Below are 21,635 nucleotides of genomic sequence, written 5' to 3' on the forward strand. Positions count from 1 at the left end.
ACAAACAGATAAACACAATAATAAACAGGGGGTGCAGAGCAGCAAAAGAGACAGAGACAGATGAAGATGGAGACAGTTTGTCTGTCGCTGCTGTCTCTGCATCTGCTGTCTCTTCTTTGTCTCACTCTGTCTCTGTTTCCTGTTTATATTATAATATATTTGTTGTTATTATTATTATATTATTATCGGGGTGTATATTATTATTTTATTTTATTTCTTGCTGCAGTGTTGCTGCTTTACTGTCTCCTTCTTCAAGCCCTAGCAGTCTCTTTCAGCAGCAAAGACATCTTTAAGTGTCTCCTCAGCACTGCGAGTTAATTAACCCAACGCCAATAATTACAAACAACACAGCCTCTTAACAACAAAACATAAGACTATATATACATATATATATATATATATATACATGCATGCGTATATGTTTGTAGTAAATCCCTAATAATAATTTATATTATATCTAAGATATACAATATACAAAATAAAGATATTGCACATTATATAATTCAGCATTAAAGAAACGGGGGCCCCTTATAGGGGGGCCCCCTAGGGGCCCCCTAGGTGTGGGGCCCTCATGCGGGCCCCACACACAGGGGGCCCCCTGCCTTCTCTGATTGCTTTGTTTATCTGTGTTTAATATTAAAAAGATTAAATATAAATAATATTTTATTTTATTTTAAAAGAAAACATATTTGCTGCTGCAGCCGCTGCTGTTGCAGGCTGGGGGGCCCCAGGAGTGACGGGGGCCCCCAGAGGTGTGAAGGGGCCCCCTCTTGTTTCTCAGGTGTATCTGCAGCTCTTCATCTTCTTCCTTTATTCCTCTTATTTGTTAGGCTGCAGTGCAGCTGCTGCAGCAGGAGAGGGGGGCCCCTTTTGCTGCAGCAGGTAAGGGGCCCCTGCCGCTGCAGCAGCAGAGGGGCCCTTCTGCTGCAGCAAAAGGGGCCCCTTAGCCTTCTTCTTTAGCTGCCAGCTGGGGGGCCCCTTCAGCATTAAATGGAGGGTAGCAGGGCCCCCCTCATCGAGCAGCAAAAGTTTTCTTTCCTTTGAACAGACGAACCTTCGCATGCAGCGAGAGCAACAGCAGCAACAGCAGCAGCAGCAACAGCAGCAACAGCAGCAGCAGCAGCAATGGCGCGGGATCGCAGCAAGAAGCGCACGAAGCAAGGGGGGGGCCCCTCCCCCTCCTTTGGGTCTTCTAAACGCCAGAAGCTGGGGGCCCCCAAGAGGCCCCCCCCCTCTCACACTCAAGTTGAGGTGAAGGTCAAGAAGCACCTGCTAGCTGCAGCAGCAGCAAAAGCGGAGCAGCAGCTGCAGCAGATGCATGAGGAAGCAGCAGCAGCAGGAGTTCCTTTCGCTCATCTATGTACTCCTTCTGCTGTTGACGAGGCCCTCCAGAAGGTAAGCAGATTGAGGATACTTTGGGGGCCGCTTAGGGGCCCTTCGGGGTTCTTTAGGGGCCCCTTAGGGGCCCCTAGGGGGCCCTTGCGGTTCTTTACGGGCCCCGTGGGGCCCTTTTGTGGCCCTTAGGGGGCCCTGGGGGTTGTTGAGGGGCCCCGTGGGGCTCTTTGGGGGCCCCTTTGAGCCCTTAGGGGACCCCTTGGGGCCCTTAAGGGGCCCCATAGGCCCCTTAGGGGCCCCCATGGGCCCCTTTGGGGGCCCTTTGGGGGCCCCTTTGGGGGCCCTTAGGGGGTCCGCACAAGTGCTGCATGCATACCTGTCCTGTGGGTCTGGCTGCTGCTTCACGCCCCTGCTGCTGCTGTTGCTGTTGCTGCTGCTGTTGTTGCTGATGCTGCTGCTGCTGGAGGTACTAGAGGGTTTGTTACTAGGGTCTTTGTGTTGTGTGCAGCTGACCTTCACTTCTCCTCTGCAGCGGCTGCAGGGCCTAAAGAGGCTCACGGGTTGCTTTGCTGCACTGCGCCAGCAGCAGCAGCAGCAGCAGCAGCAGCAGCAGCAGGAGGCGGGGGGCCCCAAGGGGCTGCAGATGGGGCCCCTTCTACGTCAGGTGCTGCCGGTGCTGCTCGCTGCTGCAGCAGATGAAGACGCGGAGTGCAGGCAGCAGGTGCTGGTTTGCTGCTGTGCCCTTATACAAACCCTAAGCAGCAGCAGCAGCAGCAGCAGCAGCAGCAGCAGCAACGAAGACGAGGAGAAGATACGTGAACGAAGGGCGTCAGCAGCTTTGATGCCTTTTGCAGATCTCTTCTCCGCCTCTTTCCTCAAGTACCTCTTGCTGCTGCTGCTGCTGCTGCTGCTGCTGCTGCTGCTGCTGCTGCTGCTTCTGTTTGTCTCTGTTTATCTCTGTTTATCTTTGTTTATTTATGTTTGTCTTTGTTTGTCTCTGTTTGTCTTTGTTTTTTATTTATGTTTGTCTTTGTTTTATGTCTCTGTTTGTCTTTGTTTGTTTTGCTTTTTGTTTGTCTCCGTTTGTCTGTGTGTGTGAGGGTTGTTATTTATGTTTGCTGCTGCTTATTTGCTGCTGCTTATTTGCTGCTGCTTATTTGCTGCTGCTTGTTTGCTGCTGCTTGTTTGCTGCAGCTGCCTGACGGCTGTAGACAGCCGCATTAGGAGTTTAGGCGTCTCCTTGGTGTCTCTCTTTCTGCTGCGCGTCCCCTCATTTACTCTCACGCTTCCAGACGTGTGTTGCTGCTGCTGCTGCTAATGCTGCTGCTGCTGCTGTTCTTAGTGCTGTTGCTGCTGCTGTTGCTGCTGTTGCTGCTGCTGCAGCTGCCGATGTTGCTGCTTCTCCTGTGCGTGCTGTTTCTGGTGCTGTTTCTAATACAGTTGCTGCTACTGCTGCTGCTGCTACTGCTGCTGCTACTGCTGCTACTGGTGCTGCTGCTGCTGCTATTGCTGCTGCTGCTGCTCTGTTGTAGCCCCCGCGTCTCTGGGTGTTTAGCAGCACCAAGCTTTTCGTTTGCTGCTGGTTTTGCTGCAGTTAGCTGTACATACACTGCGCGTTGTTGTTGCTTCTTCTGGAGGGGCTTCTTTTCTTGCTTTGTCTCTGCCGCTGCTGCTGCGGCTGCTGCCTCCTTATATTAAAAAGGAGAAGCTGCTGAGGGGCCCCCAGGGGGCCCTCATCACGCAAGAAGAGCTGCTGCCGACAGGAATCTATGAGCTGCAGCAGCTGCAGCAAAGCAGCTTGCTGCAGCTAGAGGGAACATCTCCTGCTGCTGCTGCTGCTGCTGCTGCTGCGGGGACCCAAGGGCAAGACAGCCACACCCCGCTGCTGATGCAGCTCTTCAGCAGCTGCTGCGACTGCTGGCTGCAGCAAGTACACGACCTTACGGTGGGCTGCTGCTGCTCTTAATGCTGCTGCTGCGTTTGCTGCTGTTCCTGCTGCTGCAGCTTCTGAAGCCCTTTTGCTGATTTCAAGGAAACATTTTGTTCGTTGCTGCTGCTGCTGCTGCTGCTGCTACTGCAGGACGGACGCGGGGGCCGTAGTGCCTTTGCAGCAAGCGCCAACAGAGACAGCAGCAGCAAGCATCATCAGCAGCAGCAGCAACAGCAGCAGCAGGAAGATGCTCAGCAGCAGCTACAGCTGCTGCAGCTGTGCTGCAGCATCTTTCATCTGCTGCTGTTTGGAGACACTGACGGCGCAGCAGACCCTGAGGGGCCCCCAGGGGAGAAGGAGGAGGTGGGGCCCCTCTTGAGGCCCCTTGTGCTGCAGCTGGCAGCAGCAAACGAGCGCAGGCGGCAGCAGCAGCAACAGCAGCAACAGCAGCAACAGCAACAGCTTCCAGTAAGGCACATTCCCCTTGTTGCGGGGCAGACTTCATTGGATTGCACCTAGGGTTTAGGGTTTAGGGTTTAGGGTTTGGGGGGGCTTGCGCTTCTTCTGCGGCCCCTCTATGTCTCGCCCTGCCGTGCGTGCTGCTGCTGCTACTGCCTTTGCTGCTGCTGTTGCTGTTGCTGTTGCTGCTGCGCTGCAGCTGCTGGAGACCTTTATTACGCATGTATTGCCGTCTCTCTTGGATATCTTAGACCGGGAGCTGCCTCCTGCGCTGCAGACAGCAGCAGCAGACACAGCAGCTTCATTTGTCTCCTTAGTATGCCGCTTTCTTGCTGCACCCTTGGGGGCCCTTGTGGGCCCCCAAGTCCTCATCACCCTCAAGCAAGGGGGGCCCTCCGGGGGGCCCCCAAGGGAGGGGGGCCCTAAGGGGGCCCCAGGGGGGCCCCCAAAGGAGGGGGGCCCTAAGGGGGCCCCAGGGGGGCCCCCAAGGGGGGTAGGCTCAGGGGGGCCCCCTGGGGGACCCCCAAGAGAGGGAAGTTCAGGGGGGGCCCCCGGGGGGGCCCCAAGGGGGCCTCTGTTCCGTACAGCTGAGAAAGGAAAAGATATTGCAGGGGCGGCCTTAAGAATATGGGGGCCCTCTCTTCGTTCTGTGCTGCTGTCTGTTGCTGCTGCTGCTGCTGTCTATCTCACCAAGACTGCAGCGCAGCTCCAGCAGCAGCTGCTCGCCGTTGTCTCCCGCCAGCAGCAGCAGCAGCAACAGGAGCAGCAGCAGCAGCAGCAGCAGCAGCAGCAGGAAAAGGGGGGGTACGTTCCTGTCCCTTTAGGGACAAAGAAGGCCTTTGTGATGTTCGCTTTGGAGACAGCTCGGAGTGAGGGTCTGGGGGGCCCCCAGAGAGGAGAGGGGGGCCCCCTGGGGGCCCCTATGCATTTTGCTTGTTCAAGGCAGCTTCGCTCGCTGCTGCAGCAAATAATCTATCTCGCTCTTGCGCTGAAGGCAGCAGCACCTCAAGGGGGGCCCCCAGGGGCCCCCCTCTCACCTGCTGCTGCGCCGCTTCTTACTACTCAGGTGTCTCTGCTGCAGTGGCTGCTTAGCAACCCTGAGGCCTATGCATGCAGCAGCAGCAGCAGCAACAACAACAGGTTGCTGCTGCACCTCTCAACAGCAGCTATTAATAGGGGCCTGGGCAGACTGCAGCGCTCTACCTATGTGAAGCAGGCTGCGCTGCTGCTGCAGCAGCAGCAACAGCAGCAGCAGCTGCTGCTGCAGCAGCAGCAACAGCAGCAGCAGCTGCTGCTGGAGCAAGAAACAGGCCAGCAGCAGCCAGCACCAGACAACTCGCCTCCGCTGCAGCAGCAAGGACCCCATGCAGCATCACCACCACCTCCCCGGCAGCAGCAGCAGCAGCAGCAGCAGATTTCATCTGGGACCCAACCGCTGCTGCCTATCCTAATGTCCCTGCAGCAGCTGCATGCGTCGCTGGCTGCTGCTGCTGCTGCTGCACATTCTCGCGGGACCCCCGGAGATGCGCCTGTCAATGGGCAGCAATTTAATAGAAAGAAGCAGCAACGAGTGCTGCAGCGCATGCAGCAGCAGCAAGCAGCAACAGCAGCAGCAGCTGAAGAGTTAGATTCTCCAGCAGCAGCTCTTGCTGCCCTTGGGGAGGCCTTTGATGCTCTCTGGCAGCAAGCCGTCGAGGCGTTGCTGCAGCAGCAGCAGCTGCTGCTCCGCTGCAGCAGCAGCAGCACAAGACAGCTCCTGCTGCTCACCAGCTCTGGCGGACAGGGAGACCAGCAGAATACACCAGAAGCAGCAGCAGCAGCAGCAACAGCAGCAGCAGCAGCATCTAATTCTTTTCTTTCCCTCCCGGTAGAGAAGGCCCAGCCCACCTGCAACGGCAGCAGCAGCAGCAGCAGCAGCAGCAGCAGTAGCAGCAACGGTGAAGACTTGCAAGTGGTGGAGATCAGCGACAGCAGCGACGAAGAGCCCTCGAAAGGGGACAAGAGTGCTTCATCTGCTGCTGCAGTTGCGGCTCCTTCTCCCCCTGGGTTTGCTGCAGCAGCAGCGGCTGCAGCGCCTGCTGCAGCAGCAGCAGCAGAAGCTGCGGTGTCACCACCTTCTACAGCCTCTACAGAACCTCTAAGTATTCCCTCTGATACAGAAAGTGTCTCTACCAGCGACGCCCAGCAGCAGCAGCAGCAGCAGCAGGGGCAGCAACAAGAGCAGCAGCAGCAGCAGCGGGGAGTTGCAATTTATGTGCTGCAGGCTCCAGCGCTGCTGTCTCCTCTGCTGCTGCTGCTGCTGGGGTACGATGCTCAGGCGCTGCTGCTGCAGCTACCCGCTGCTGCAGCACCCTTCTATAGAAGAGTTGTTGCTGAAGCAGCTAAGGTGCAGCAACAGCTGCCTCCGTGTTTATGGGCAGGCCCCCTCTCGGCTGCTGCTGCAGCAACACAGCAGCAGCAGCAGCAGCACGACAAACGCATGAAACTGTGGACGAGGGGACTGTCTCTGGTAGCTGCTGGGTGTGTTGCTGCATCTGCTGCAGCAGCGGAGTGTCAGGGGCCTGCTTCTGCTGCACCTACACCAGCAGCAGCAGAAACTGCTGCTGCTGCTGCTGCTGCTGCTGCTAGGAGACAGCAAGCAGCAGCTGAAGCAGCTTCTTGGTGCCGCCTTCTTCTCTTTGCTGGGAGGTCTGCGCTGTCTCCTCAGACAGACGGGTCTGTCTCTCTATCTTTGCTGCTTCTTTTTTATATTTTTAATTTCTGTCTCTGTCTCTGTCTCTGTCTCCTTTGGCGTTGGTGGGCTGTCTGTCTCCTTTTGTTTGTCTCTTTGCTGCTGCTCCTCAGTTTAGTTTTTGTGTCTCTGTCTCCGTTGCTTTGTTTTCATTTCTTCTTCTGTTTTGCTGCCTCTTTTGCGCCTGTCTCTGCTGTACATGGGGTCCCTGCTGTTGCTGCTGCTGCTGCTTCTGCTGCTGCTGCTTCTGCTGCTGCTGCACTTGTAGCTATCTAATAAGGATGTGTTTCTGTCTCTGCTGCAGCGTCTGTCTCTGCCTTGCTGTACATTTATTTTTTAGTTGTCTCTTTTGCTTCTGTTTAATGTCTCCTCTATCTTCGCTGCTGTGTTGTCTGTCTCCTGCTGCTGTCTCTGTTTGCTGCTGCTGCTGTCTCTGTTTGTTTGTCTGCTGCTGCTGTATCATCATCTACTACTGGCGTTCTGTTTATTTATTTTTTTTTCTCTGTCTCCTCCGTCTCTCTTTGTCTTTGTTCATATTTTTTTGCTGCTTTATCCGTCTATCTCGTTGCGAGGCCGATCTCTCCTTTGCTGCTGCTGCTGCTGCTGTTGCTGTTGCTGCTGCTTCAGGTGTCTCCTCAGCAGCGCCTTCCATTCTCTGCTGCAAGACATCTTCTACTGTCCCTTCGTCCCGTCACCAGAGGCGCTGCCTGTAGTTATGAGGCTGCCTCCTTCTTGTAGAGATGCTGCTATCTGCTGCGTCTCTGCAGCAGCAGGAGCAGCAGCAACACCAGCAGCAACACAGTCCCTGCTGCTTCTTATTCCTCATGTCATTCGTTGCTGCCTATTCCCCTTTGGATTTAGTCGTATGTACACCGTAACCTGGAGCAGCAGCAACAGCAGCAGCAACAGCAGCAGCAGCAGCAGCAGCAACAGCAGCAGCAACAGCAGCAGCAACAGCAGCAGCAACAGCAGCAGCATCAGCAGCAGCAGCAGCATGGGCGGTAGCGGGGCTCCTCCGGGTTTCCCTATCTCTTTGGAGACGTATCCTGCACAAAGCAGTAGAAGCCTGCCTGCTGCAGTGTCTCCCTCCTCTGCTGCACCAGCAGCAGCAGCAGCAGCAGAAGCAGCAGAAGCAGCAGTAGGCAGCTTGCGTATATATAGCTCCTTGAGTTCTGCTGCTCCTGCATGCGACCCTTTGCTGCTAGCAGCAGCACGGTGGGGCCCTTCAGGTGTCTCTGCAGACAGCCGGTTATTGGCTGTTACACACTTCGCGCTGCCGCTGCTGAGCTGTCTCCTCAAGCAGCAGCGGGGGAATGCCTCTGTCTCCTTGCAACAGCAGCAGCAGCAGAAGCAGCAGCAGCAGCAGCCTGAGGGACAGACAGACGGAAGGAGACAGGAGACACTCCAACCTACAAATCAGACAGCAACAGCAGCAGGGGCCCTCCCTCTTAGAATTGTCGCGAGTCTCCTCCTAGAGGCAGCAAAGCCCTTTGCTGCCTCTCGCAAGACGCAGCAGCAGCAGCAGCAGCAAGAACAACAACAACAACAACAACAGCAGCAGCAGCAGTATGAGCTACGTTTTAAGGGTCCTTTATGTTTAGAGTTGCTGCTGCAGGAGGCAGCTACTCTGCTGCTAGGAGACATTCACACGAAGGAGACACTGCTGCATGCGCTGCAGCTGTCTCCTTCTGCTTCTCCTTGGGGCCCCCTTGGCGTGGGGCTGCAGCAACCGGGCAGCACAGCAGTAGCAAGAGAGATCCTCTCTCGCTTTACTTTGCCTCTCTGCTTGCAAGCATGCGCCCCGCTGCAGCCAGCAGCAGCAGCAGCAGCAGCAGCAGCAGCAGGAGTGGGGGGACAAGAAGGCGAGAAGGGCCCCTGGGAAGTGGTTGCTGCTGCAGCAAAGGCAGGGGCCCGTGTCTCTGCTTCTGTTTCTTTTTTCTGCTGCTGCGCTCGTCAGCTGCTGCCTCCTCTCTTAGTAGCCCCTGAAGGAGACAGTGCGCAGCTCAAGTGTACAGACAGCTGCGGGGGTAGAGCTGACGAAACCTGCTGTCTCCTTTCTTATCCCCCTCCTTCTTTTGCTCTCGCTCTTGACTTCCTCTTCTGTCACTTAGGGGCCCCAGGAACCCCCTTCCAGGGGCCCTTACAAGAAGCCTGTAACAGCAGCAGCAGCAGCAGCAGCAGCAACAGCAACAACAACAATAGCCCAGCAGCAGCGGCAGCAGCAGCTGCTGCTGCTCCTCCTGCTGCTGCTGCTGCTGCTGGAGTGGCGCGAACAGTGGGGCTTTCCTTTCAAGGGACAGCTCTTTATGATGAGTGTCTCCTTTGTGCATGCGGCAGCTGTACCCGCTCTGCTGCTGCTGCTGCTAATGTGGGGCCCCCAGGCAAAACGCAAAGCTTCCTCTCTGCTGTCTGTGCAGTTGCGGCTTTTGCTGCTGGGCCGCAGCAGCAGCCACCAGCAGACAAGGCCACAAGCAGCAGCAGCAGCAACAGCAGCAGCAGCAGCAGAGGAGCCGAGTGTACTTCTCTAGCACTTCTTTCTGCTTTTGTCGTTCTGTGTGACAAGGTGCTGCAAGCAATTTCTTCAGCCCTGCAGCAGCAGCAGCAACAGCAGCAGCAGCAAAAGCAGCAGCAGCAAGAAGGATCATGGGGGCCGATGTTTCTTCCTCCGGGGCTGCGGCGATGGTTCTTGAGGAACTGCAGCAGCAGCAGCAGCAGCAGCAGCAGCAGTTTGCGGGCCTCGCTGCTGCCTGATCCAGAGGACACGTTGAGGGCCGAGGGTCTCTTACTTGTACGTCTTCAGCTGCTATGCTGTTTATTTTTATTTGTGTTTGCTGTGCTGCAGGTTTATTGCATATATATTTTTATTTTATTTTTGTTTGTCTCCTCGGTGCCGCGCTGCTGCGGAGACTATGCTTCTCCTCTTTACTCTCCTTTGTCTCTCTTTTTATGTCTCTTCTTCTGTCTTCTTTGCTGTCTCCTTCACTGTCTTCTTTACTGTCTCCTTTACTGTCTCCCTTGCTGTCTCCTTTACTGTCTCCTTTGCTGTCTCCTCTTTGTTTTTTTTCTTTGTCTTCTCTTCTGTCTCCTTTGCTGTCCCTATCATTTTGTCTCCTTTCTTTGTCTTAGCCCTTTGTCTCTCTACCTTCATCTCTTTTTCTGTCTCTGTCTCTGTCTCTGTCTATTATGTGTCTCTCTTTGTCTTCGTATGTCTCCGTTTGTCTTCTTCCTCTCTCTCTCTCTCTGTCTTCTGTCTCTGTTTGTCTGCATCTCCCTACGTTTACCTCTGTCTCGCTGTCTTTCTGCCTCTGTCTCTGTCTCTCTTTGTCTCCTTCTCTGTCTCTCTTTGTCTCTTTCTCTGTCTCTGTTTGTCTCTCTTTGTCTTTATCTTTATCTGTCTCTGTTTGTCTCTGTCTCCTTTTCTTTGTTTTGTTTGCGTTATTGCTGTTTGTGGGTCTACGTCAACAACTCCGCTGTATATTACCTTCTAGCCCCCCTCTAAGTGTCTCTCTAACTGCTGCTGCTGCTGCTTCTATTCTGCCTTTCTGCTTCCGCTGTGCTGCTGCTATGCTGCTGTGCTGCTGTTGCTGCTGCTGCGGTGTATGTGCAGCTTGTCTCTAGCTTCAGAAGAAGTCTTAGAAGCCTCGCCCGTTGTCTATGTGGTGTTGCTGAGGAGGTTAGGGGGATCTCTAAGGGGGGCCCCCCTTCTTTGTTTAATATGTTGCAGCAGCAAACAGGTAGTAAGGAGACAGAATTGCTCTGTCTGTCTCCTCTCTGTCTTTCTCTTTTAAGTGCTCTAACCAAAACCGCAGCCTTCAGTGATAGCTGAGCTGTTAGAAGGCTGCAGCAAACTCTTAATTGCTGCAGCTAGCTACAGCTAGCTACACCTAGCTGCGGCGAGTTAGCCACAGCTAAGTAGCTAGCTAGCTGCAACGAGATAGCTACAGCTGGCTACAGCTAGCTATATCTGGCTGCGTTTTGCTAGCTAGCTAGCTAGCTTTCCAGCTAGCCAGCTAGCTAGCTAGCTAGCTAGCCAGCTAGCTAGCTTGCCCGACATAACTGCACTGGGGGGCAGACAGCCTTAAGGGAGTCAAGTATTGATTTTGTTCGTAGAGGACAAAATGTTGCAGCAGGAGACAGCAAATGAGAAACAGCAGAGACAGAAAAAGAGACAGAGGAGACAGACAAAAGAGACAGAGGAGACAGACAAAAGAGACAGCAGCAGAGACAGAGGAGACAGACAAAAGACACAGCAGCAGAGACAGAGGAGCGAGAGAGACAGAGACAGAGACAGAAGAAAAGGCAGAGGAGACGGAAGCGTAGAGAAAGGAGACAGAAGAAGAGACAGAGACACACAGAAGCAGAGACACAGGAGAGAGAGACAGAAACAAAAGAGAGAGACAGAGACAGAGACAGAGGCAGCTTCACAGACACAAACAAAGGAGACAGCGAAGGAGACAGAGAAGAGACAAAGAAGGAGACAAAAGAGGAGACAGAGACAGAAGAGACAAACGAGCAGCAACAACTCTGTACAGGCAAACAGAGAGAGACAAAGAGGGGCCCATAGCCTTCTTTCTGTCTCCTTTCTGTCTCCTGTCTGTCTCTCTCTCGTGTCTCTTATGCGTATATCGCCCCTCCACAGGACAGAGACATCCAGACAGCAGCAGCAAGACTCCAACCACGCACTGCTGCTGCTGCTGCAGCAACAGCAACAGCAGCAGCAGCAGCTGCTGCTGCTGCTGCTGAAACGGTTTGCCTGTCCCCTTCCTTCCCTGCTCCCTACTGCCCCACAAAGGAGACAAAATAACTGCATTAAAGACAAGCCCCAAAGTCTCTGCATCCACAGCAGCAGCTGCAGCAGGGGCAGCAGCAGCAGCAGCAGAAGCGTCAGCAGCAGTGCCTGGAGCAGCAGCAGTAGAAGCAAAGTCTGGGTAGCAGTTTTACTGTCTCCTGAATCCCTTGCTTAGTTATTCGCTGCGGCTAGAGTCAGCTAGCTGCAGCTAGCTGCCGACCACAGCACCTCTAGCTAGCTAGCTGCGGCGAGACAGAGCTAGCTAGCTACAGCTAGATGCGCAAATACAGCTAGCTGGCTACAGCTAGCTGTATATAGGCAGCTAGATAGATGCAGCTAGCTGCTTAGAGGCAGCTAGCTAGCTACAGCTAGCTGTCCCTAGGAGTTGCAGCCTTGTCTCGAACTGCAGCAGCAGATTAAGAAGGAGACCTCAACGTGTCTTTGCTGCAGTGATGGATGCTGCGCTGTTGTTTGTATGTGCGCTTCTTTACGGTGCTGTTTAGGGTTTAGGGTTTAGGGTTTAGTGTTGTGATTGCGTTGTTTTGTTTTTTGTTTTATTTGTCTTTGTTTTGCTGCTTTGGTCGTTTGCCTTCTGCTGCTGCAGCCGAGTTGTCTCCAACTCCCTACGATAAATTAAAAGGAGACAAAAGAGAGGCGTGGTTTAGGGTTTAGGGTTTAGGGTTTAGGTGTTGCTGATCCCGTTGCAGCTATTCACCAACGCATGCAGGGGAGCACAAACAACAAATCTTCTGAAGCCCTCGCGGACCCGCAACAGCAGCAGCAGCAGCAGCAGCAGCAGCAGGATCAGCAGCAGGAGCAGCAGCAGCAGCAGCGTCAGCAGGAGCAGGAGCAGCAGCAGCAGCAGCAGCAGCAGCAGCAGCAGCAGCAGCAGCAGCAGCAGCGGCCCTCAGTTCGAAGGCCCTACAGTAAGGTTGAGTTGCAGCTGTGTCTCCATCGCTGTAATAAACAAAAGCCCCCGAAGAAGGCAGAAAAGAGACAGCTGAAAACCTCTTTTTTGTTTAGATAGAGCAGCAGCAATAACAGCAACAGCAGCAGCAGCAACGGCAACAGCAGCAGCAACAACTGCAGCAACAGCAGCAGCAGCAGCAGAGGCGGTGGTCTACGACTGGTGCTGCGCCGCATCTGGGGTGTACAGCCAGCTTCGGCTGAGGGTCCTCTCTGAGGATCTCTTTGGCTTCAGCTTTAAAAAATAAAAAGGAGACAAAAGAAAAAAATATTTTCTGTATCTTCTCGGCGCCCTAGCCTCGAAGGGCAGCAGCAGCAACAGCAGCAGCAGCAGCAGCAGCAGCAGCAGCGGCGGCGAGTCGGCTTCGATCTAGGCCTCTTCATGGGGCCTTCTCTTATTTTTTTGTCTAAGTTCTATGAGTCCTTTTTTGCATTATACTGTCTCTTTTCAGCAGCAGCAGCAACAGCAACACGGGCAGCAACACCGCAGCAGCAGCAGCAGCAGCAGGGTCACTTCGAACTCGAGGCTGCGCCTCCGCGGGCTCATGAGCGTGAAGGTCCCTGCTGCAGCAGCAGAAGCAGCCAAAACTTCTGCTGCTGCTGCTGCTGCTGCTGCTGCCGTTCGAAGCAGCAGCAGCAGCAGCAGCAGCATAAAGTCTCCTGCTGAGGGCCTTCTGCTGCCTTCTACACCCCCTCTCCTCTGTCTCCCCAACGCCAACAGAGACACCGCAATGCCTCGAAGCATAGAGTTGCTGCGGTTGCTAGAAGAAGAGGCGGAGACAGAGGCTTTGTTCTCTAAGGAGCACCTCAACAGCAGCAGCTGCAGCAGCAGCAGCAGCAGCGGCGGCGTCGGCCCCGCCGCCGCTATCGAGAAGTTAAGAGCCAGCAGCAACAACAGCATCAACAGCAGCAGCAGCAGCAGCAGAGTGCTTCTGAATGCAGTCTCTGCTCGGTCTTCACAAGCTTCTGCTGCAGATAGCGGGGCCCTGTCTCCTGTCTCTTTGTCTCCTCCTCTACCCTCCCCACTGAGCTTGGGGGCCCCTAATCTATCAGATGCTCTTCGAAGCAGCAAACCCCACAGCAAGTGTCCCTTTCACCTCTTGAGGGGCCCCCAGGCCCCAGGGGCCCCAAGGGCCCCCGGGGGGTCCCCCCAGTCCCCATGGGGGCCCCCTAAGACACCATGGGGGGCCCCCAAGACCCCTTTGGGGGCCCCTAATGGCCCAGGGGGGGCCCCGAAGGGCCCTCAGGCCCCAGGGTCCCCATGGGGGGCCTCCAAGACCCTATGGGGGGCCCCCAAGGCCCCAGGGGCTTCATGGGGGGCCCCCAATGCCTTAGGGGGCCCCGGGGGCCCCCATCAACTTGAAATGGTTACTAGGGGACTAAAGGAGACCCTACTACGTCTCAGCAACGCAGGGGGGAGGCCCTTAGAGCAGCTTCAATCAAGGGGGGCCCCCCTGCCTCTATGCCGCTTAGAAGCTCGCTGTAGGGGGCCCCTCACTTGGGTCTCCTCTGCAACGCGAAACTCTGAATGGGGGAGGCGTAAGGGGGCCCCCCCCTCTACCCGAGCTGCTGCGCCCTCTGCTGCAGCAGCAGAAGCCCCTAAGTTTTTACTGTCTCCTCAAGAGATCAGTGGGGGAGACACAGTGACTGTTGCCGGCAGCGGGGGGCCCATGGGGCCCCAAATGGGGGCCCCTGCTGCAGCTGTGGGGTCGCTCGAGGCCAAGCCCCTCATAGCCGCAGCAGCAGAGGGACCCCCAGCAGCAGAAGCAGCAGCAACAGCAACAGCAGCAGCAGCGAAAACGGCGGCCCCCTGGGGGCCCCCTGGGGGCCCCTATGGGGGGGCCCCAACCTCCTTCGGCTATGCCAAGGGGGCCCCCGAGGCTTCTAAGGTGCACCGCTTTAGTTGTACTGGAGCGCAGCAGCAGCAGCAGCAGCAGCAGCAGCAGCAGCAGCAGCAAGAGGGTCAGCAGCAGGAGACAGAGGAGGTGTCTCTTAGCTGCCCCTTGAGGAGACCGTGCTGCTCTCTGTTGTCTCCTTCTTCTTCTTCTTCTCCTTCTTCTTCTTCTTTTATTCAGAGACAAAGGATACACCTCAGCTGTCTAGCCCCTGACTTGCTGTCTCCAGCAGCAGCGCAGCAAAACAGAGAAGCATACGGCTACAACGAGGGCCCCGGCTACTTGCTGCAGCACCTGCAAGGGGGGGCCCCCCTCTCTAGAGGGGCCCCCCAATCGTCTCTGCATGCGCCTCGTCTATCAGCTGCAGCAGCAACTCTTTATGCAGCAGCAGCAGCATGGAGAGACACAGAAGGTTCTCTGAAAAGAGACAGCTGGAGGGGGGCCCCCTTGAGGGGCCCCCAATGGGGCCCCCCTCAATCACACAAAAGAGAAGAGGAGACAGTCGAAGACTCCTTGCTGCTATCAGAGACACAAGCGTCTCCTCGGGTCAGCAACAACAGCATAGCGTACTTCAAGCACAGGCTTCAGTTAGAGCAGCAGCGGCTGCTGCAGCAGCAGCAGCACCCGCTGCGAACCCGGCTCCGAAGCCACACTGTGCAGCAGCAGCTGCGGCAGCAGCAGCAGCTGTGGCAGCAGCAGCAGCATCGGCAGCAGCAGCAGCGCCAGTGTGCATCATGCTCCTCTATTAGTAGCTGGGGGCCCCCTAAGGGGTCTGCAGAGGGCTTCTTAGGGGGCCCCCTTACCTGGTCGGCATGTGGGGCCCCACGGCAGCAGCAGCAGCTGCTGCTGCAGCAGCAGCAGCAGCAGCTAGAAGCATCGTTTGCTGCTCGCTTTAAAGAGTCTCCTCGGGTCTCCACAGGAAATCTGTCTCTTCATTCCACTGTAGCAATGAGCGCCAGCAGCAGCAGCAGCCGCAGCTGCAGCTTGACTCGCTGCTGCAGCAGCAGCAACAACAGCAGCGCGAGCTGCACTCTTGCTGCCGCTGTTGCTGCTGCTGCTGCTGGAGACAGAGACAATGGAGTCGAGAGAGAGCGCCGTCTCCTCTACAAACGCCTTGAGCAGCAGTTTACCCTTTCGCTTGTAAGTGCTGCAGCTGCAGCACTGCAGCAGCAGCAGCAGCAACAACAACACCAGCAGCAGCAGCAAGAGCAACAGCAGAAGCAACAACACGAGCAGCAGCAGCAGCAGCAGCAGCAGCAGGAGCATGCCGTTGACATGCATTATTGGGGGCCCACAACGGGGAAGGGAGAGCCTGCAGAGCCCCAAGGAGACAGAAAGGAGACACCTGAATCAGCAGCAAAGACAGCAGCAGCAGCAGCAGAGCGTGATCTCCTTCCGGGCCCCCGCAGCACTTCACAAATCTCCACACAGGAGGAGCTGCTGCCAGCAGCAGGCAGCACACTTGAACAGCAGCAGCAGCAGCAGCAGCAGCAGGAGCAACAGCAGGAGGAGCAGCAAGAGCAACAGAGGAAGCCCAGTGATAGCCGGGGAGAAGGAGACAGTGTAGATGAGGTGTCTCCTCGTCTCCTCTCCAATTATTTTAAGTCTTTTGCTTCAAAGAGACCCTTCTCAGCTGATGGCTCATCGAGATGCTTCCCCGGTGCTGCTGCTGCTGCTGCTGCTGTTGCTGCTGCTGTTGCTGCTGCACGGGCGCAGCGCGGGCGGCGGCGGAGCAACGGCGGAGCTGCTGCTGCTGCTTCCGTTGCTGCTGCTGCTGCTCCTGTTGTGCCCCCTCTGCAGCTCAGCAGCGTTGTGGCAGCAGCAGCAGCAGCAGGTACAGCAGCAGCAGCAGCAGGACCCGCAGCAGCAGCAACAGGACCCGCAGCAACAGCAACAGCAGTAGAAGCAGCAAGAGAAGGAGAAGCAGCAAGAGCAGCAAGAGATAATGAAGAGTGCTCGCTGGAGACAGCTTCAGCTGACCGCGCGATGTCTCCTTTTAGCAGCAGCAGGTGCAGCAACACAGGGGCCCCCTTGGGGCCCCCTGAAGCGTAGGGTGTTGCTGTTTGATATCTTTAAATAATTTTTTGTTTTTGTTTGTCTTATAAAGACAGAGACAGTTGAGGAGACAGAAGAGACAGTAAAAGACAGTGAAGAGTCGCCGAAAGGAGACAGAAACAAATAGCAGCAAATGTGTCTCCTCTTAAGCTGCAGAGACACCATAACAAAGCGAACAAAAATAAACAAACAACAAAAACAAAGAAGGAGACAGCAGACAGACAAAATAGACAAGAGATGAGAGGAGACACAAAGAGAGACAGAGACAGAAAAGGAGACAGCAAAAATATAGAAAGAAACACAAAAGATGAAGAGACAACAAAGTTAAAAAAGATTAAAATAGAGACAGAGACAAAAAAAGATAAAGAGACAGCAAAACAGACAGACAGACTATGAAATAGAGACAGAGACAGACAGACAGAGACAACATAAATAAAGAGAAATAGAGACAGAGACAGAGACAGAGACAGAGACAGAGACAGAGAGAGATAGAAATAGAGACAGAGAGTAAAAAGATAAAGAGAGACAGCAAAACAAACAGACGTAGAAAAAGGATTGGAGAGACAGAGACAACAAAACAGAGAGACAGAAAAAGAGACAGACAAAGAGACAGACAAAGAGAGACAGAGACAGAGACAGCAAAACAAAAAACAAAGAATATGCAGAGCTGCGAGAGACAGAGAAGGAGACAGAGACAGAAAGCAAAGAAGAGACGAAGACAACAAAGGAGACAGACACACAAGAAGAGACAGGAGAGACAGCTGAAAGCGAGTAGAGACAGCAAAACAAACAACAGCACAACCACTCAAAGACAACAAACATAAACTGCAGCACAAATTAAATAAAGAGACAAAAGACAGACATCTCGCCTTCTCCTTTTGTGCTGCTATCTCAAAAGAACCCATGCAGAAGCAATTTGCACTTTCGCCTGCTGCTGCTGCTGTTGCTGCTGTTGCTGCTGCTGCTGCTGCTGCTGTTGCTGCTGTTGCTGCTGCTGCTGCTGCTGCTGTTGCTGCTGTTGCTGCTGCTGCTGCTGTTGCTGTTCACATGCGAAAGCCAGCCCCAGGTATTTCGTTGTCTGCTGCTGCTGCTGCTGCTGCTATGCAGTGAGTCCTCCTCTGTACAGGGCCTTGGGCTCTGCTATCGGGAAGGGAGGAGACAAGACGTTGCTGCTGCAGAAGCAGCAAGTGCTGCTGCTGTCCCTCGAGGGCAGCAGCAGCAGCAGCAGCAAAAGCAGCAGCTGCAGGAAGAGCAACAGCAACAAGAGAGACAGCAAGCAAATTATCTTGAGTCTGTCTCCATAGAGAGAAAGGAGACAGGTCTCCAGACAGGAGACACTTCTCTGCTTAGCAGCTGCAGGATAGAGGGAGTAGCAGCAGCAGCAGCAGCAGCGGCAGCAGCAGCAGCCGGTGCTGCGCCTGAAGCAGCAATAGCAATTGCAGATAAGAAAGGGGAGACCGGGGGTGTTGCTGCTGCAGCGTCTGCTGCAGCACAGACGGAAGTTGCTGCTCCTTCAGAAGCAGAAGAAGAGGCAGCAGCAGCAGCAGCAGCAGCAGAACTGCTGTCTCTAGAGAGCCTCAGCTGTCCCCTTGTTGAGATGTCTCCTAGCGCATTTGAAGCAGAAGAGATGAATGCTTGTATGAATAAACCCTTAAGTGCAACCGCTACAAGCTATTAGTTTAATAATAATATTGTTTGTCTCCTTTTGTTTGTCTCCTTTTGTTTGTCTCTGTTTGTCTCCGTTTGTCTCCTTCTGTCTGCTTCTCTTTGTCTTTGTTCTGTCTCTTTCTTTATCTCTCCTTCGACTTGCTTCGTTTGTTTGTCTCTATCTGACTGTCTCCTTTTGTTTGTCTCCTTTTGTTTATCTCCTTTTGTTTCTCTTCTTCTATCTGTCTCCTTTTGTTTGTCTCTCTGTCTCCTTTTGTTTATCTGCTGTTGTTTGTCTCCTTTTGTCTTCTCTCTTTTGTTTTCTTTCTTTTGTTTATCTCACTTTGTCTCCCCTCTGTCTTCATTTCTGTCTCTTTATCTTCATCTTTATCTCTGTCTCTTTATCTTTATCTCTGTCTCTTTATCTTTATCTCTGTTTCTTTATCTCTGTCTCTTTGTCTCTGTATCTTTAGCATTTTTTGTCCGTCTCCTTTTGTCTGTCTCCTTTTGTCTGTCTCCTTTTGTTTGTCTCATCGTTTGCTGCAGTTCACTTTCTTTGTCTTTTATCTTATCTCAACTTAAACTTCACAATCAACTAACTGTTTGCTGCTGCACCTTTATGCTTCCTTTGTTGCTTATGCTGCTGCTGCTGTTGCTGCTGCTGCACTGGTTCGGGGATAACGGTTCTGCAGCAGCAGCAGCAGCTGTTGCTGCTGCTGTTGCTGCTGCTGCACTGGTTCGGGGATAACGGTTCTGCAGCAGCAGCAGCAGCAGCTGCTGCTGCTGCAGAAGCTATCAGCCATCCCCTTGAGGCATCGGTCATGTGGGTTTGTTTGCAGCAGAGGAGTCTTTCCCCGCAGCAGCAACAGCAACAGCAACAGCAGCAGCAACAGCAGCAGCAGCAGCAGCATGGCCCCCCTTTCTCTCACCAGGCCTCATGAGAAGAGACCCGAGGGCCGCTGCAGCAAGAGAAGTGTCTCCTACAGAGAGCGAATTCACCTTTGCTGCTGCCTCGCCCCCTCCACCTGCAGCAGAAGCAGCAGCAGCAGCAGTTGCTGCTGCTGGTGCTGCAGCACCTGGTGGCGCCTGCGGCAACACGAGCAGCAGCAACAGCAGCAGCAACAACAATAAAACAGGAGGATACTCTGAAGGGCAATTAATTCCCTGCTGCTGGTGGTTCCCAGTCAACTGCAGCAGCAGCAGCAGCAGCAGCAGCAGCAGCCGCAAAGAGGGAGACACACGCCACTGTCAAATTCAAACCGTGACACCGCCAGCAACAGCTGCAACAGCAACAGCAACAGCAGCTGCAGCAGCAGCAGCAGCAGCTCCATTAATAGAAACCATTCAAGTCGCAGTAACTCCCTCGGGGCCCCAGGAGGTGGTGTTGAGGGGCCCCTTCGCCTTAGGGGCCCCGAAGCAACTGCAGCAGCGAAGGCTGCAGCAAGAACTCCAGCAGCAGCAGCAGCTGCTGCAGCGGCGTCCGAAGCAGCAACAGCACCATAGAAAGCCGCAGCAGCAGCAGCAGCAACAGCGCCAGACGCAGCAGCAACGTCAACCTCGGAAGCAGCAGCAGCAAGGTCTACAGCAGCAGCAGCAGCAGCAGCAGCAGCAGCAGTTCGTAAGTGTTAATACCGCTGAGGCAGAAGGAGACACTATAAAGCAGCAACATGAGTTCCTTCTGCTAAGGGGCTTCTCTTTAAAGAGGCCCCCTCCTCCTTCAGAAGGTTTGCTGCTGCAGCTGCTGCACAGCCTAAGCCCTTCGCAACTAAACAAAGACAAAAACGTAGGGGCCTCACAGCACCCCTAGGGGCCCCTCAGCAGCTCTAGGGGCCCCTTAGCAGCTCTAGGGGCCCCTGCAAGTCCTTGGGGGCCCCCTATATGCAACTTAGGGGTATTAAACCAGCTCTATAGGGCCCCTAAACTGATCTGGGGGCCCTACACTACCTTTGGGGCCCCTACAGTACCTTAGGGGCCCCTACAGTACCTTGGGGGCCCCGAAGGAGACACCTAGGGGCCCCCACAAGTCGTTCTTATGCTGAGGAGGGGCGGGGTAGAAGGAGAGTCTGAGGGGTGTCTCCTTTATTGAAATGCAAACCCTAAACCCTAAACCCTAAACCCTAAGCCGTTGATTCTGTGGGTTCCTTTCTAGATGCACTTTAATTAGAGACAGACAGTACATTGTGAGAGACAAAGAAATATTAAAAGGAGACACATGCAGAGACAGACGAGAGTTTGTGCAGTTAGTCTCAGATGTCTCTTGACTCAAAGAGCTGCAAATAAGAATAAAACCCTCATAAAGAGAAATTGAGGGGCCCCCCTTATGCGGGTTTATACTGGGGGCCCCCCTTATACCCTCATTCCTGTCGCCTTCGTGGCTATAACTGCATTCATTAGGGGGCCTCTGGGGGCCCCCTCAAACAAAAGGGGCCCTTCTAAGGGGCCCCTGGGGGACCTTCTAAGGGGCCCCGGGGGACCTTCTAAGGGGCCCCTGGGGGCCCCCTAAGGGGCCCCTGGGGGCTTTTCTAACGGGCCCCTGGGGGCCCCCCTAAGGGGCCCTTGGGGGCTTTTCTAACGGGCCCCTGGGGGCCCCCTCAAAGATAAAGGGCCCCCCTAAGGTACTCTTAATGACGCACAACCCTTTGTAGGGGCCCCCTGAAGGGCCCCTAAAGAGGAGACAAATTAGCGGGGGGGCCCCCTGATATGAAGGGTACCTAGAACCAACCCCCTAGCCAGCCCCCAAACCCTGACTGCTGCTCTGGAGGAGTTGAGGCCCCGCTGCTGGGGGCCTCATCATCATCAGATGCTTCTGCTGCTGCTGCTGCTTCTGCTTCTGCTGTTGCTACCTTTGCAGAAGCAGAAGAAGAAGCAGAAGTGCTCTCTGTGTCTTCATCTACCGAAGCCGAACCCCCACTGCGACGGAGGCCCTTCTTAGAGGCCCCCTTAGTACCCTCTTTGGGGGCCCCCTTCGCGCTCTTCTGCGATGCTGTCCCTTTAGTCTTCTCTTTGGGGGCCTCTTCGGAGGCCTCCTTAGTATCTTCCTTGGGGGCCCCCTTGCTATCCTCTTTGGGGGCCCCCTTGCTATCCTCTTTGGAAGCCTTTTTGCTACCCTCTTTGGGGGCCCCCTTGGTACCTTCTTTGGGGGCCCCCTTGGTACCTTCTTTGGGGGCCCCCTTGGTACCCTCTTTGGGGGCCCCCTTGGCACCCTCTTTGGGGGCCTCCTGATTGCCCCCCTTGGGGCTTAGTTGGGGTGTCTCTTGAGGGGGGGCCCCCTTGGGGCTTAGTTTAGGTGTCTCTTCAGAGGGGGCCCCCTTGGGGCTTAGCTTGGGTGTCTCCTGAGGGGGGCCCCCCTTGCTGCTGCCCCAAGGAAGGTTGCTGGAAGCTGCTTGAAAGAGAGAAGAGCTCCAGCCTGTTGCTGCTGTCTTTTTTGTGTTTTGTGCTGCTAACCAGAGACGCTCAATAGTAGGGGACCTAAAGAAATAAAACAGAGAAAAAGATATTAATAAAAAAGAAATAAGGAGACAGTTTAAGAGATAAAGGAGACAGAGAGACAGAAGGAGACAGAGAGACAGAAGGAGACAGAGAGACAGAAGGAGACAGAGAGACAGAGACAGAGAGGGAGACAAGGAGACAGAGGCAAGGAGACAGAGAGACAGAGAGAGAGAGACAGAAGGAGACAGAAGGAGACAGAGAAACAGAGAGACAGAAGGAGACAGAGAGAGAGAGAGAGAGAGAGACAGAAGGAGACAGAAGGAGACAGAGAGACAGAAGGAGACAGAGAAACAGAGAGACAGAGAGAGAGAGATAGAGAGAGAGAGAGAGAGAGAGAGA

At 54.6% G+C, this 21,635-nt stretch overlaps 2 protein-coding genes across 2 annotated transcripts; one reads left to right on the forward strand and one right to left on the reverse strand.

Annotated features, from left to right (window-relative positions):
* Nucleotides 1-1,125: 1,125 nt before the first annotated feature.
* EAH_00003560 (hypothetical protein, conserved) lies at nucleotides 1,126-19,614 on the forward strand (the record flags this gene model as incomplete). The annotated part of the gene is made up of 13 exons (XM_013397494.1): nucleotides 1,126-1,395; nucleotides 1,844-2,214; nucleotides 2,530-2,629; nucleotides 2,930-3,280; nucleotides 3,416-3,733; nucleotides 3,924-6,439; nucleotides 7,083-9,243; nucleotides 10,063-10,192; nucleotides 11,931-12,170; nucleotides 12,268-12,416; nucleotides 12,663-16,153; nucleotides 17,268-17,797; nucleotides 18,647-19,614. 13 exons carry the CDS (start codon nucleotides 1,126-1,128, stop codon nucleotides 19,612-19,614), a joined length of 11,595 nt encoding a protein of 3,864 aa, XP_013252948.1.
* A 904-nt stretch (nucleotides 19,615-20,518) lies between these two features.
* On the reverse strand, nucleotides 20,519-21,275 carry EAH_00003570 (Proteophosphoglycan 5, related; the record flags this gene model as incomplete). Its single annotated transcript, XM_013397495.1, has 1 exon — nucleotides 20,519-21,275. A coding segment is annotated over one exon (757 nt), but the record flags the coding sequence as incomplete, so codon positions are not given.
* Between the last annotated feature and the right edge of the window lie 360 nt (nucleotides 21,276-21,635).

Source organism: Eimeria acervulina, genomic scaffold (assembly GCF_000499425.1).
Source record: "Eimeria acervulina Houghton genomic scaffold, Eah_scaff12, whole genome shotgun sequence".
Classification (NCBI taxonomy): Eukaryota; Apicomplexa; class Conoidasida; order Eucoccidiorida; family Eimeriidae; genus Eimeria; species Eimeria acervulina.